Source organism: Suricata suricatta, chromosome 12 (genome assembly GCF_006229205.1).
Source record: "Suricata suricatta isolate VVHF042 chromosome 12, meerkat_22Aug2017_6uvM2_HiC, whole genome shotgun sequence".
Taxonomy (NCBI): Eukaryota; Metazoa; Chordata; class Mammalia; order Carnivora; family Herpestidae; genus Suricata; species Suricata suricatta.
The window spans coordinates 828441-840634 of NC_043711.1; the positions used below are offsets into that span (position 1 = coordinate 828441).

At 59.8% G+C, this 12194-nt stretch overlaps 1 protein-coding gene and 1 long non-coding RNA gene across 5 annotated transcripts in view; one reads left to right on the top strand and one right to left on the bottom strand.

Moving 5' to 3' along the window:
• Window positions 1-4286, top strand: part of PLK5 (polo like kinase 5) — a 7036-nt gene extending 2750 nt beyond the window's left edge. Inside the window, exons 8-15 of one of the 4 annotated variants that reach the window (XM_029917160.1) lie at window positions 144-270; window positions 391-467; window positions 615-699; window positions 979-1056; window positions 1742-1901; window positions 2781-2910; window positions 2988-3098; window positions 3927-4286. In XM_029917160.1, the coding sequence (XP_029773020.1) occupies window positions 144-270; window positions 391-467; window positions 615-699; window positions 979-1056; window positions 1742-1901; window positions 2781-2910; window positions 2988-3098; window positions 3927-4112 (954 nt within the window). In that variant the 3' untranslated portion in view covers window positions 4113-4286. The remainder of the gene's footprint in view (window positions 1-143; window positions 271-390; window positions 468-614; window positions 700-978; window positions 1057-1741; window positions 1902-2780; window positions 2911-2987; window positions 3099-3926) is intronic. The other 3 variants (XM_029917162.1, XM_029917161.1, XM_029917163.1) reach the window with 3 other exon arrangements.
• A 5289-nt stretch (window positions 4287-9575) lies between these two features.
• On the bottom strand, window positions 9576-11011 carry LOC115273183. Its single transcript, XR_003900724.1, has 3 exons — window positions 10774-11011; window positions 10124-10206; window positions 9576-9837 (listed from the first exon to the last, which is right to left on the bottom strand). It is a non-coding gene; the product is annotated as an uncharacterized LOC115273183 (long non-coding RNA).
• Window positions 11012-12194: the final 1183 nt, after the last annotated feature.

Consider the following 12194-nt stretch of genomic DNA (forward strand, 5'->3'; position numbering starts at 1 on the left):
TGTGGCCGCCCGGGGGCGGGGGAGGGGGGGGGGGCCAGGGGTCAGGGGTGGGGGGGCCGGGGCTCAGGGGCCGGGGGGGCCGGGGGGCCGGGGCGGGGGCCGGAGCTGGGGCGGGGGCTGACTCCCATTCCCCCCCTCCAAAGGGCTTCACCCCAGACAGGCTGCCGGCCCACTCCTGCCACAGCCCACCCGTCTTCACCAGGCCCCAGCCTCTGGGCAGGCTGGTCCGGAAGGTGGGCCGGCTGCTGCTGGCCGAGCGCCGGCCTCCCCGTGAGTACCGCCCGCCTGGCCTCGCCCTTCCCGCGGCTCCGCACCTCACGTCTGCGGCAGATACCTCCCCGTGGCACGGGGGCCAGGCTCTGCCCCCCAAGCCCCTTGTGCTCCCCTCAGGCCCCTGCAGTCCCAACGAGGCCTCAGATCCAGGAGTTGGTGCTTCGGATCCTGACTCCGTGGAGCGAGGCGGGGAGGTGAGGGCCGGGGGCAGCCGCCACGGCCACGGGGAATGTGTTCTCACAGCAAGACTGGGCAGAGGGAAAATTTGGGGTGTCTTCAGAGCGAGGAGGGGCCCCTCCCACAGCTCAGGGCCTCCCCTCCCCCTGCGGCTTCCTCCCCAGGCCTCCCTGTTGGACAGAGGGGCTCCCTGCTCTGAAATGCCTGTCTACCTGCTCACCCACGGCACCCTCCGGAGCGACCCAGCAGGTGAGCAGACACCCCATCCCCGGCCGGGGCTGCTGGTGGGGAGTGAGGGTGGTGGGCAGTGGTGGACAGTGACTGGGCCTCGCCAGGGTCATGGCCCCTCTCTTGGCTTCAACTTTCCCACCTATAAAATGGGAATGATGTCCAGAATCCTTCTGGGCTTAAAATAAGATTTATCTAGACCTGAGAGTCTGGGACAGTGCTGGTGGGAGGGGCCCCTCATGGGGGGGACAGGCCTTTCTGTCTCTCCTCTATGCCCCCCACATAGATCTGTCTCCCCAGGCCCCAAGGGGAGCCGGAGGCAGGAGATAGAGGCAGCCATCAGGAATGTGCTGCTCTTTCTGGATCCTAGCCTCCCAGGTAGGAACCCAGCGGACCCCACAGGCGCCGTCTTCCGCTTCACATCCGAGGACAGGTGCCTTGCTCTGTCTGGGGCCCGGCCAGGGGCAGAGCTGAGGAGGCTTCAGGGCACGGTGATGTGCCCCCCAGAGTCTGGGAACCCCCAGCTCTGTTTCTTCCCCTCCCCTTCCCCCTCCAGTGCCCATCCGTCCTGCCCCTCCTTGGCCACCGTCCTTTTCTCTCCCTGAGGGTCTGCTTGGGCCCTGCTTAGTCTTCAGTTCCACACCTGCCCCCTGGCGACCATAGCTCAGAAGGACCTGGGACTTTAAGGCTCCTTCATCAGCTGGAGCAAACTCATGGTCAAATGTCTTCAAGATAGCTTGGGATGTGTAGCAAACGGAGCCCAGAGAGAGCACTCGGGCTCGGCCAGCTCCTGCGGCCGCTGGGCTTCCGTGTTTTCACTAATGCCCTTTATTCTCCCAGGATCCCATCCAGGATTCCATAGGCCGTTGAGCAGTTTGTGTTGAATACTTCCTTTTTTAATGAAATAAAAGAAAGGCTGGAGTATTGGGCGTCCCGGGGCTCAGAAGCGCTCCCCAGGCCTGGCCCTCCCCACCCTAGGCTCTCCGCTGTTGTCCCCGCCCCCACCGCTCCTCCACCAGGCCCTGCTGAGACTCCCTCGCTCAGTCCCCTTCTCTGTGGCCAGCCCCACAGGGCCGCCCGCGAGAGCAGCAGCACCCCGTCCTCTGGGCCCCCAGGTGGGTTGACTATTCCAGCAAGTACGGCTTCGGCTATCAGCTGTCGGATGGGGGCAGCGGTGTCCTGCTTCGGGATGGCACGCACATGGCCCTGCGCCCCCTGGGGGGGTAAGTTTTGGGGCTCTTGTGGCCCCCTCCACCTTTCCTCAATCATTCTTCAAGTACCTTTTATAACACCTACTGTGTGTGTCTGTAGCCACTTCCTGCCTGACCGCTTTGGGGGGTGGAGGTGACTCTCTACAACCTGATCGTGGAGGGGATTTCTGAAGAAGTGACATTTAGCGAGATGAGAAGGATGAGGAGCCTGACAGGAACAGCATCGGAGGCACTGGAAACAGCCTGTGCAAACTCCTGACACAGGACCAGCGCGTTGGGTTTGGAGGAGGAGTGAGATGGGGAGACAGGCAGTCTGTGAAGTCCGTGACCTTCAGGCCGTGGTTTGACATGACCTTTCTGGCAGGAGTGACCTAGGGAGCCAGCAGGGAGCTGCCGGGCTGGTCAGGCAGGAACAGGCAGTGGCCCGGATGGTGAAGGGGAGCGCTGTCGGGGGGACTGGGATCGGAACTTCTGTCGCAGGCAGGAAGGTGGTAGCAACCGAGGAAGGGAAGAGGGATTTGGGGGCGGGTCAGGATCTCAGTGTGGACGCGCTGAGTCCCCGGCTCCGGGGAGGGCGGAAGGGTGGGGCTACTGCGGGGGGAGGGGCTACTGCGGGGGCGGGGCGCTCCAGAGAGAGAGGAAGGGTAGGGCTACTTCGGGGAGGGGGAGGGGCTGCGCCGAGGAAGGGGGGCTACTGCGGGGGGGGAGGAGCTGCTCCGGGAGGGGCGGGGCTGCAGGTACGGACTTAGGAGGGTCTGAGAGGAGGCGGTCTCCGGACCGGCATCCCCGGGGGTGTGGCTGGTGGGAAGGTGTCCTCGGGCCTCCGGTGCCCGGGATCAAGGCCGTGGCAGCCACCGCCGCCCGGCACCCGCCCCCCCCCCCCCCCGCTAGCCGAATCTGCTACGCGTCTGCGCGGGGGAAGCTGGAGACGTTCGCCCCGAGGGACGTGCCCCGCCCGCTGGGCGCCAAGCTGGCGGTCCTCCGGCTCTTCGCCCGCTACCTGCAGCAGCGGCGGCGAGAGGTAAGGGCCGGGTGGGGCCGGGCCGGGCCTCTGGGGACACCGCGGCCGGAGGCCCGCAAGGCTGGGTCTGTCTGCAGGAGGAGGGCCGGCCGGCGCCCGCCCCCCCGGCGGCCCCCGGCCTCTGCCTGCTGCGCTTCCTGGGGTCCGAGCGGGCTTTGCTGCTGCTCTTCAGCGACGGGACGCTGCAGGTGAGTGCGCGGGCGGCGCGTCCCCGGAGGCCAGCAGGCGCTGTCGGGCGGCGGGCCGGGCGTGTGACCTCTCGGTACAAAAGCCGCGAGACCGAAACTGAGCGTCTGTGCTGGCGAAGTGCAATTCGGGGTCGTCTTCGTGCGGTGCAGCCGGCAGAAGGTCGTCGCCCCGAAAAGTCATTTCTAGATGGAGGCTTTCCCTGGCGGTCACGGTGACTTCTGACACGTCCTAGCCCGTCCGCGGACGGAAGCCGAGGCAGTGGTGCACAATGCTGTCCTTGCGATTTTTTTAAGTTTTTATTTTATTTTTGAGAGAGAGGGAGAGACAGAGCATAGCAAGGGAGGGACAGAGAGAGAGGGAGACACAGAATCGGAGGCAGCTCCAGGCTCTGAGCTGCCAGGACAGAGCCCCTAGTGGGGCTCGAACCCACAGACTGTAAGATCATGACCTGAACTGAAATCGGACGCTTAACCGACTGAGCCACCCAGGCATCCCTCATTTTTATTTTTAAAAATTAGGATTTTACTTTCTGGGAATCCGTCCCTGCCTCTCCAGACTGGAGCGCGGCCAGGGCTCCCCTGAGCAGGGCAGGGCCGCGGCTGGGGAGGCCAGCTCACCCAGGGCACAGGCTTAAGGGGGGTGCTCACTGGGTGGCCCCTTCTGAGTCTTGTTGCCCCGTTGTTACAGCAGGGCCCCTGGGCCTGCTCCCTGAGCTCCTGGGGCTGGGGCAGCCGCTGAGACCCCGGGCAGCTTGCCCGGCTCCTGGAATCCAGGGTGGGGGGTGGGGGGGGACTCTCTTCATGACCGTGCCCCTCTCGCTTTGGCAGGTGAGCTGCCGTGGAGGCCAGGCTCACCTGGTCCTGAGTGGCTGTGGCCAGGAGCTGTTGCTCACAGCCTGGGGACGTGGCCAGCGCGGCACCGTGTACCCACTGGGCGCCCTGCGGAGACCCGGCTGCGCCCCGGCCACCCGGCAGCGCCTTCTCCATGCCCTTCACGTGCTGCAGAGCATCTAGCACCCACTGCAAGTGATGCCAGGGACCCCGACTCCATTCTCGCTCAGCTTCCCGGGGTGGGGGGCTGGGGACTGCTTAGGGTAGCATGGGGGGCTTGCTTTGTGTCATAACTGTTCAACCCAGACTTTTGTGTGGCTTTGCGCTTTTTTTCATTAAAGAAAACTTGACTCCCTAGCCTGCCGTCCGCCTCTCTGTTGGAGTTTGAGACGCGTCGGGACCCCTAAGTGGAGGGGGCACTTAGACCAGCCTTTCCGAGCCCACCCTTCTCTCTGGCACACACAGAGGGGCCAGATCTCCACCAACACGGAAATTCACACCAGAGTGGGGCTGGGCCGTCACCAGAGAGCTGAAGCTTGTGACTTTCCTCAGGGGACGGGCAGGGGGAAGGTGGGCCTTAGATGTCTGGCTGGGAAGTTGGTGGCCCATGCTCTCCAGGGCAGGCGTCCTGGGGCTGCCTGGGGAAGTGTGTGCCCGGGGCTGGCTGATGACTGGGGACTACATGCAGCGTATTCCCACAGAATTCCAGAAAGGACCGGCCATCCAGAAAATAGAGTCCAGGGACAGCTGAGATTTGGGACTCGGGGCTTGGGGAGGCCAGCTGCTCCCTGACACCGACCCCTGGAAGATGGGTTTTGTTCTTAATGGTTTTATCAATTTTTGAGAGCGTGCGAGCAGGGGAGGGGCAGAGAGAGACACACACAGAATCCGGAGCAGGCTCCAGGCTCCGAGCTGTCAGCACAGAGCTGGACACGGGGCTTGAACTCACAGACCATGAGATCATGACCTGAGCCGAAGTCAGACACTCAACCGACTGAGCCCCAGGAGACAGGGTTTTCCCTCCTCCAGGGCGGGTTCCAGGGGAGGGAGGCTACTCCGCAGGTTGCAAAGGGTCTGAGCCCTCCTTGCGGCTGTGTGCTGCCCCCTCCTGAGTCGGGAGATTCAGCCCTGACTTGTCTCTGGCCACGTTTGTCTTTGTCCGTCTGGGAAGGAGACCCAGGCCCCCCAAGGCGTCCCAGGAGCAGCACGCCCAAGTCCTCACCCAGCCTGGCAACAGTTCGGGCCAGCTGTGTCGACAGGCGACAGCTGAAGAAACTGAGGCCCAGAGAGAAGCTGGACTCTGAGGGGTGGAACAGAGCAAGGACGAAATGAGGGTTCAGGGCAGCAGCGTTAGTGATGCCCAAGTGTGCGGGGTGGGGGGGTCGCCAAGCAACCACTGCACCCTGGGGAGGACCACCCAGCTTTGCCAGAGGGACAGGCACAGCCTAGCCTCAGTTTCTCCATCTGTAGAAGGGGCACATGTAGCAGCAGCATGATTGTGTGTGATACTGAGCTTCAGAATCTCCCTTGTCAGCCCCCCACCCCAGGGAATTCGTTGGAAAAGAGCCTGAGGGCCTGCCGAGGTGGGGGCGTCTTGAAACTACTCCCTAGCCCCCCAACATGTGTCCGCGTGAATGGGGGTGGGAGGCGCTCATACAGATGCGCGCAATTCCTGTTTACAGATACTGAGAATTGCTTAAAGTATGTACCATTGTTATAGTTTTGTTTTTGATTATTTTTAAGGTTTTATTTTTTATAAATTTTTTAATATTTTTTATTTATGTTTGAGAGAGAGAGAGAGACAGTGCGAGCAGGGGAGGGTCAGAGAGAGAGAGGGAGACACAGAATCTGAAGCAGCTCAAGGCTCCAAGCTGTCAGCACAGAGCCCAAAGTGGGGCTCGAACCCACTAACCACCGTGAGATCATGACCTGAGCCGAAGCCGGACGCTCGACAGACTTAGCCACCCAGGCGCCCCTATTTTTTGAAAGAGAGACACACAGAGTGTGAGTGGGGGAGGGGCAGAGAGAGAGGGAGACAGAGAGAGAGGGGGACTGAAGTGTTCACAGGCCTGATGCTTACTTTTATTGGAATCGGGGAAACAAGCAATAAAGATGAAAAGCGACATTGTGGGGGCTTCCGGTGCCCACGCAGCACTTCCAGTGCCCAGGCGGGACCTCGCCCCCAGTGCGAGCCCATGTTGTCCCCGTCACTGTCCCTCGGCTGGCGCCAGAGCCACCCCTGGACGCCCTGCACCCGGTCCCTGCTGAGCTGTCCATCCCAGAGGTGGACCGTGGACGCCATCTGCTGTGACAAACTGCACACCGGCTGCGGCCGCCTTCCTGGGGGTCACAGAGGCACCCACGCTTACATCCCGCATAGAAGACCACGTGCCTGGACGCTTCTCTGTCCTGCGTGTAGAACCTGGCCCCAGCCTGCTTCCGGTGTGAGCAGAAAGTTGGCTCTTGGGGGGCGGGGCGGGGGCAGGCAATGCCCCAGTGTGGCCTGCCATGGGAGGGAGTGGGTGGTACAGGGACTGGCATACAGGAGACAGAAAACACTGGATGCACGTACCTCCTGCTCTCTTTGTCCTTGTAGTAGTAGTAGTAATAGTAGTAGTAGTAGTAGTATTGATGTGAAGTGTACTAACATGCAATTAACCATTTTATTTTTTTAATTTTTTAATAATTATTTTTGAAGAGAGAGAGAATGGGAGCAGGGAGGGGCAGAGAGAGAGGGAGACAGAATGCAAAGCAGGCTCCAGGCTCTGAGCTGTCAGCACAGAGCCTGAAGCGGGACTCGAACCCACAAACCATGAGATCACAACCTGAGACGAAGTCAGAGACACCTGACCGACTGAGCCCCGCAGGGGCCCCGATGATCTCATAGTTCTTGAGATCAAGCCCCACATGGTTGGGCTTTGCATTGACAGTGTGAAGCCTGCTTGAGATTCTTTCTCTGAAAATAAAATAAACTTCAAGTGTACAACTCAGTGGCATTGAGTGCACTCAAAATGTGATGCAATCACCACTTCTATCTAGTTCCAGAACATTCCATGAGCACAAAAGGAAACTCCACCCACATTAGCAGTCCCCTCCCCCAGCCTCTGGCCCCCACGAGCTCCTTCCCGTCCACGGATGAGCCTGTTTAGGGTCTGTCCACGGGCTGGTGGGTGTGGGCGCCTGGCCCCTGCTCGCCGCGGCGGGACGTGCGCCTGCGCAGTGGGTGCACCTGAAGGACGTGCGGTGGTCGCGCTGTGATTGTGTCATTCCTCTGTGGGTGGCTTCGTGTTACAAATGTCAGAAACCCCTCCTCACTTAAAGGACTGGCCTCCAGTGCTGAGATGGTAGGAGATGGACACAGGCAAGGCTGGCTACCGGGCTCGGCCGAAGGAAAAGGACTCCTCAGGTCCTGTGCTGCCGTCTTTGGTTTTGACCTCACTCCTTAGCGGGCCTGTGGTGGTGACAAGGTGGCGCCGGGTAAGGGTTGGGGAGCTACCAGCTCTGCGAACTGCGAAATGTGTCAGACTCTCCCGTTGATGCAGGCAGAAGTCCCAGGTCGAAGCCTACTGGCCAGGCCTGGGCTACATGACCGCCCCTCCCCCGGCCAAGTGACCTGGACGGAGAGAGTGGGGTCCGGGCGAAGGGGAAGGGATGGCGACTTGTCCTGGTCAGGTTGCTTCGCCTTGGTGTGTGTCCTGTCAGCGGATGGCCTTCGGGGGGCAGCCTCCGGGGCGCCCTCAGCAGCCCCAGTGTCCTGGTATCCGCACCCCGGGTCATAATAGATGCAGGTGTCCTCCTGGCGCTCTCTGGGGTCGCTGGCTCCCCGACGATGCTCAGACAGGCTGCGCAGAGGCCCGCGGGGCTAAGGCCCGAGCCTCCCGCCAGCAGCCCCCGCAGGCCGCCTGGGAGCGGGTCCTCCGGCCCCAGCTGAGCCCTCGGACCGGGCAGCCCCGGCCCGCCTACGTGTCGGCCGGAACCCCATGACAGACCCCGAGCCAGAACCACGCATCCGGGGCATCTTCCCGATTCCCGAACCCCAGAAACGATGAAGGAAAAAGACAAGTGAGTTTCGCAGTTTCGGGTCGAGAACCCCGCAGCCTAGGCATGGAGCCGCCCGTCGAGCACAGCGCCCTGCCCCGAGGGCCCGCCCGCGCCCACCTGCGGCCCAGGCCAGCTCCCAGCGGGGCAGGGAGCCCCCACGGCCCGCACGCGGAGAGTTTCTGGAGTCTTCTTCAGACTGGGGTAACCGTGCACCTCAGGAAATAAAATCATTAGTGTCCCTTTGGTGGGGGCTTGCAAAGGTCAGAGCTTCAAGAAATGGCAGCGAACGCATCCCGGAGGAAGCCACCGAGCGGGCGGTAAACTCGGAAGGATGCTCGGAACTTGGCTTCCTCCGCGCCCTGCCTCTGGGCCACGTCCCCATTGGTCTGCGGGAGCGCGCGGTGCGACGCCTCCTCCAATCACCACCGGGCGGGGCGGGGCCGGCGGCGCAGCCGGGCTGTGTGGTTGGCTGCTGCCGAGGCAACCGTGTGTGACGTCATGAAGTTTTGCGGGGGTGGGGGAGCCCTGTCCTGGACGCCGGCTGGGGTCCCCATGGGCTCTCCCCCACGTAACTCGCCTTGGGGTCGGGGGCTCCCTTCCCCACATCCCCACACGAGGAAACTGAGGCATGGGAGTGAGAAAAGTGTGGCTGTAGGCTGGTCCACCCGCCCCCCCACTCCGCCAAACGGGGAAGTTTGACAATCCTGGTGACTCCAGAGAGCGTGCAAGTGGGAACACGCCGACGCCGACAGCTCACTAAGAGCAAGATTCTCTTGATATAACGTTTATGAAGTGACAGCATCTTCGGCATGGAGGACAGATGAGAGGTGGCCAGGGATTACGGATGGGTGGGGGTGGGAGGAGGGACCCTTATCGGGTGCATTCACGAATTTCCCCAGCTGGTGAAATTGTGGAAGATTCAAAACACACGCGAGTTCAAGTAAAGTGAAAAAAAAAATTGAAATAAAGTAGGTGATTGTATCAACGACAATATCCTGTTTAAGATATTGACCATGGACTGGTAAAATGTGACCTTGAGGGAGAGCTGGGCCAGTGCACAAGGGAGCGTCTCCGTGGCGTTTCTTACCGACGCAGGTGATCCTACAAGTAAGAGTTTCGTTTACAAAAATTCGGCTGCTGCTTCCTCCATAAATTAAACATAGGATTACCATATGCCCGGAAGCCCACCCCTGGGTGTATCCCCAAGAGGATTTCCAATAGGTGTTCAGAACTAAAATTGTGTTCGGAGTTCCATGCTCTCCATCGGAGTTGCTGGGATTGACATTGACCATCATCGCCTGCCTGAGGTACTTGAAAATTGTCTTCAGCTCTCAATACATACACATAAATAGGTAAGACTTTCTCCACTGGCAAATCTCCACTTCTCTGTGCAGACGGGAGAGAATGATCAGATGTATTTTTACAGTCATATCTATTGCTTGGTTTCCAGAACTTCTCCTGGGACCTGACCCCCTGAGTCCTTTCTGCTACTGGGGACAGTGGCAAAATTCTCATGGAGAGGGTGTTCAAGCTGTTTTGTGTCACCCCTGGCCAAGGCCAGATCTGGTGTCGGTAAAGGAAAAAAGTTCTTTGGGGGTCCTGTCATTTACTCAATCAACAAACATCCAGGGAGCGCTGCCTGTGTGGCAGCGCTGCCAAGGGCGAGTCAGTGGTGAAAGGTGAAAAAGGTGGGTCGTCTTGTGCCCTGAGGGAGCCCACGACCCGGGGCAGAGAGGCGGGAATCTCCACCGGACACGTCGTCACAGTTGGTCTCCACGGCCGCTGCGGCGTCATGTGCAGTTCGGGCCGCACGGTGGCGACAGAGGACAGGCTGCTCTGGCCCAATTTGGTCGCGGGTGGGGCCGTCCTGGGGGTGGTACAGGGGAGTCCATGGCCGCACGTGTGCTTGGGGACGTTCGGCTTCATGCGGGTTCTGCCCCAGAGCACACCCACCCTTGGCCATGGCAAGAAACAGGCCTCAGTGTACCTCAACACACTGAAATTACTCTGGACCCCCACCCCCACCCCACCTCGCGTCCTGAGGCCCCGCCCCACCTTCACCTGCCCCGCCAGAGCTTCCTGGCACACGCTTCGGTAAATCAATGGCTTTGTCTCTTCCCCTCCACTCCTTACCAGACACAACAAATACGAACCAGGACATCCTGCTCAGTCCGAAGTTCAGGTCACTAACGCACCACGGCTAGGTAGAAGGGTGTCCCACGCAAAATCCAAAATACTGAAAAAGAAGATTCGGATTAACTGGGTGTCCTGTATCGTGGAGAATGAATCGCTCCAGCATGTCACCGGGAGCTCTTTCCCATGGTGGCTCCGGTGTCCCCTGGACACACCCCCATCCTCGTGGGCTGTTTGAGCACGCTCTCACTTGCTGATACCACAGGATGTCTGGGCTCATCGGTATTTACGCTGTGCGGGCCACCTTGTCGGCAAGGGTTTGGGGTCACTCTACCTGCAGAGCTGTGCAAACCGCGCCAAACCCGCCCACGTAAACCACCCACACTGGCTCTCCGACAGCGCTGGGCTCCTGCCACCCCGGTGCGGGCAGGGCTGGCCCCCCGGGGCCCCAGGGAGTCAGTCCTGTCTCCCCCCTTCTCTGGCTTCCAGAGACACCACATCCTTGCCCCCCCCCCATCCTCATGGCCAGCAGCGCTGGGTCCGCCTGTCTCTCTGCCTCTCCCTCCCTCACGTGAGAACGCTGGGCCCCCCTGGGCACCCAGGGTCCCCCCGCCTGGGGGCCTTGGCTTGCTCCCACCTCCCAAGTCCCTCTGCCATGTAGGTGACATACCGTGTCCTCTGCGAACCTTGTTTTAGGGCCTCTGCACACACAGTTATCCCAATTTCTAAGCACTCTTGGCCTGCCTTCCTGCTTCCCTGGTCTAAAAGTCTTTCAGAGTTTGCATGGTATAGGACTTTCCCTAATGCTTCCTTGTTTGTGGCTCCTTACATTTAATTAAGGCAAAATTAAAAGTTCCATTTCTTAACGGCACAAGTCACATTTTAGATGCTCAATCACTTGGTGTGGCTGGCTGGTGGCTCTTGTAATGGAGAACACAGATCTAGAACATTCCCATCATTGCAGAAAGCGGGAATCTCTACCGGACACGTCATCACGGTTGGTCTCCGCGGCCACTGCGGACAAGGCTGGACTGGAACCTTCTAGAGTGATGCTGTTCAGTATAGGAGCCGTCAGCCATATGTGGCTATTTACATTTACATTTGTTTTAAAAATTAAGAAAATAGGGCCACCTGGGTGGCTCAGTTGGTTAAGTCTCTGGCTTCGGCTCAGGTCAGATCTCACGTTCATGGGTTCGAGCCTCGCATCAGGCTCTGTGCTGACAGCTAACTCAGAGCCTGGAGCTGCTTCCGGTCCTGTGTCTCCCCCTCTCTCTGCCCCTACTCCTCTCATACTCTGTCTCTCTCTGTGTCAAAAATAAAACATTAAAAAAATTTTTTAATAAAAATAAAAATTAAGAAAATATATAAGAGACAGTGCAAGCTCGGGAAGGGCAGGGCGGGGGGACAGAGGATCCGAAGTCAGGTCTGATGGCGGGGCTGGAACGCAGATCATGACCTGAGCCAAAGTCGGACACTCAACCAGTTGAGCCGGCCAGGCGCCCCTACATTTATGTTTAACTTCTCTTGGCCACTGAAGTCCAGCGTGGTCTGGTGTGACTTTCTCCTTGTAAAAGCTGGGCCTAGGGGTGAGGCAGACATAATAGGGACGGCCATTAAAGGCCTGACTGGGGTGGATGAGACTAAAGGAGTCCCAAGGCCATGGTCCAGTTAAGCATTTCAACCTTGTCTTCCAGTGTTGTTACCTGTCCCTCTGCCTGCCGTCTGTCCCTGAATGTGCCCCGCGACTCCACCGCCTCCACGGTCTCCCCCTTACCAGCCGACCCCTCTATCTAGCTTTACCCTGAGTCCTGAGGCAAATTCATCTCTCCTGAAGTCCTGACTTATCCACCCGCCACCCACCCACCCATCCAGCCAGCCATCATGGACCCATCTGCCACCCACCATCCGTTCACCCATCCATCCGTCCATCCGCTCACTATCCACCATCCGTCCATTCATTCATGCCCCCACCACCTGTCTGTCTACTCATCCGTCCATCTGTCCATTCATCCAACAAATACTCAGCACATTCCCGGTTCCAGGCATTGTTGATTCTTCTGTTTGGCTTGTTGGAGTTTTCCTGGCCCCAGA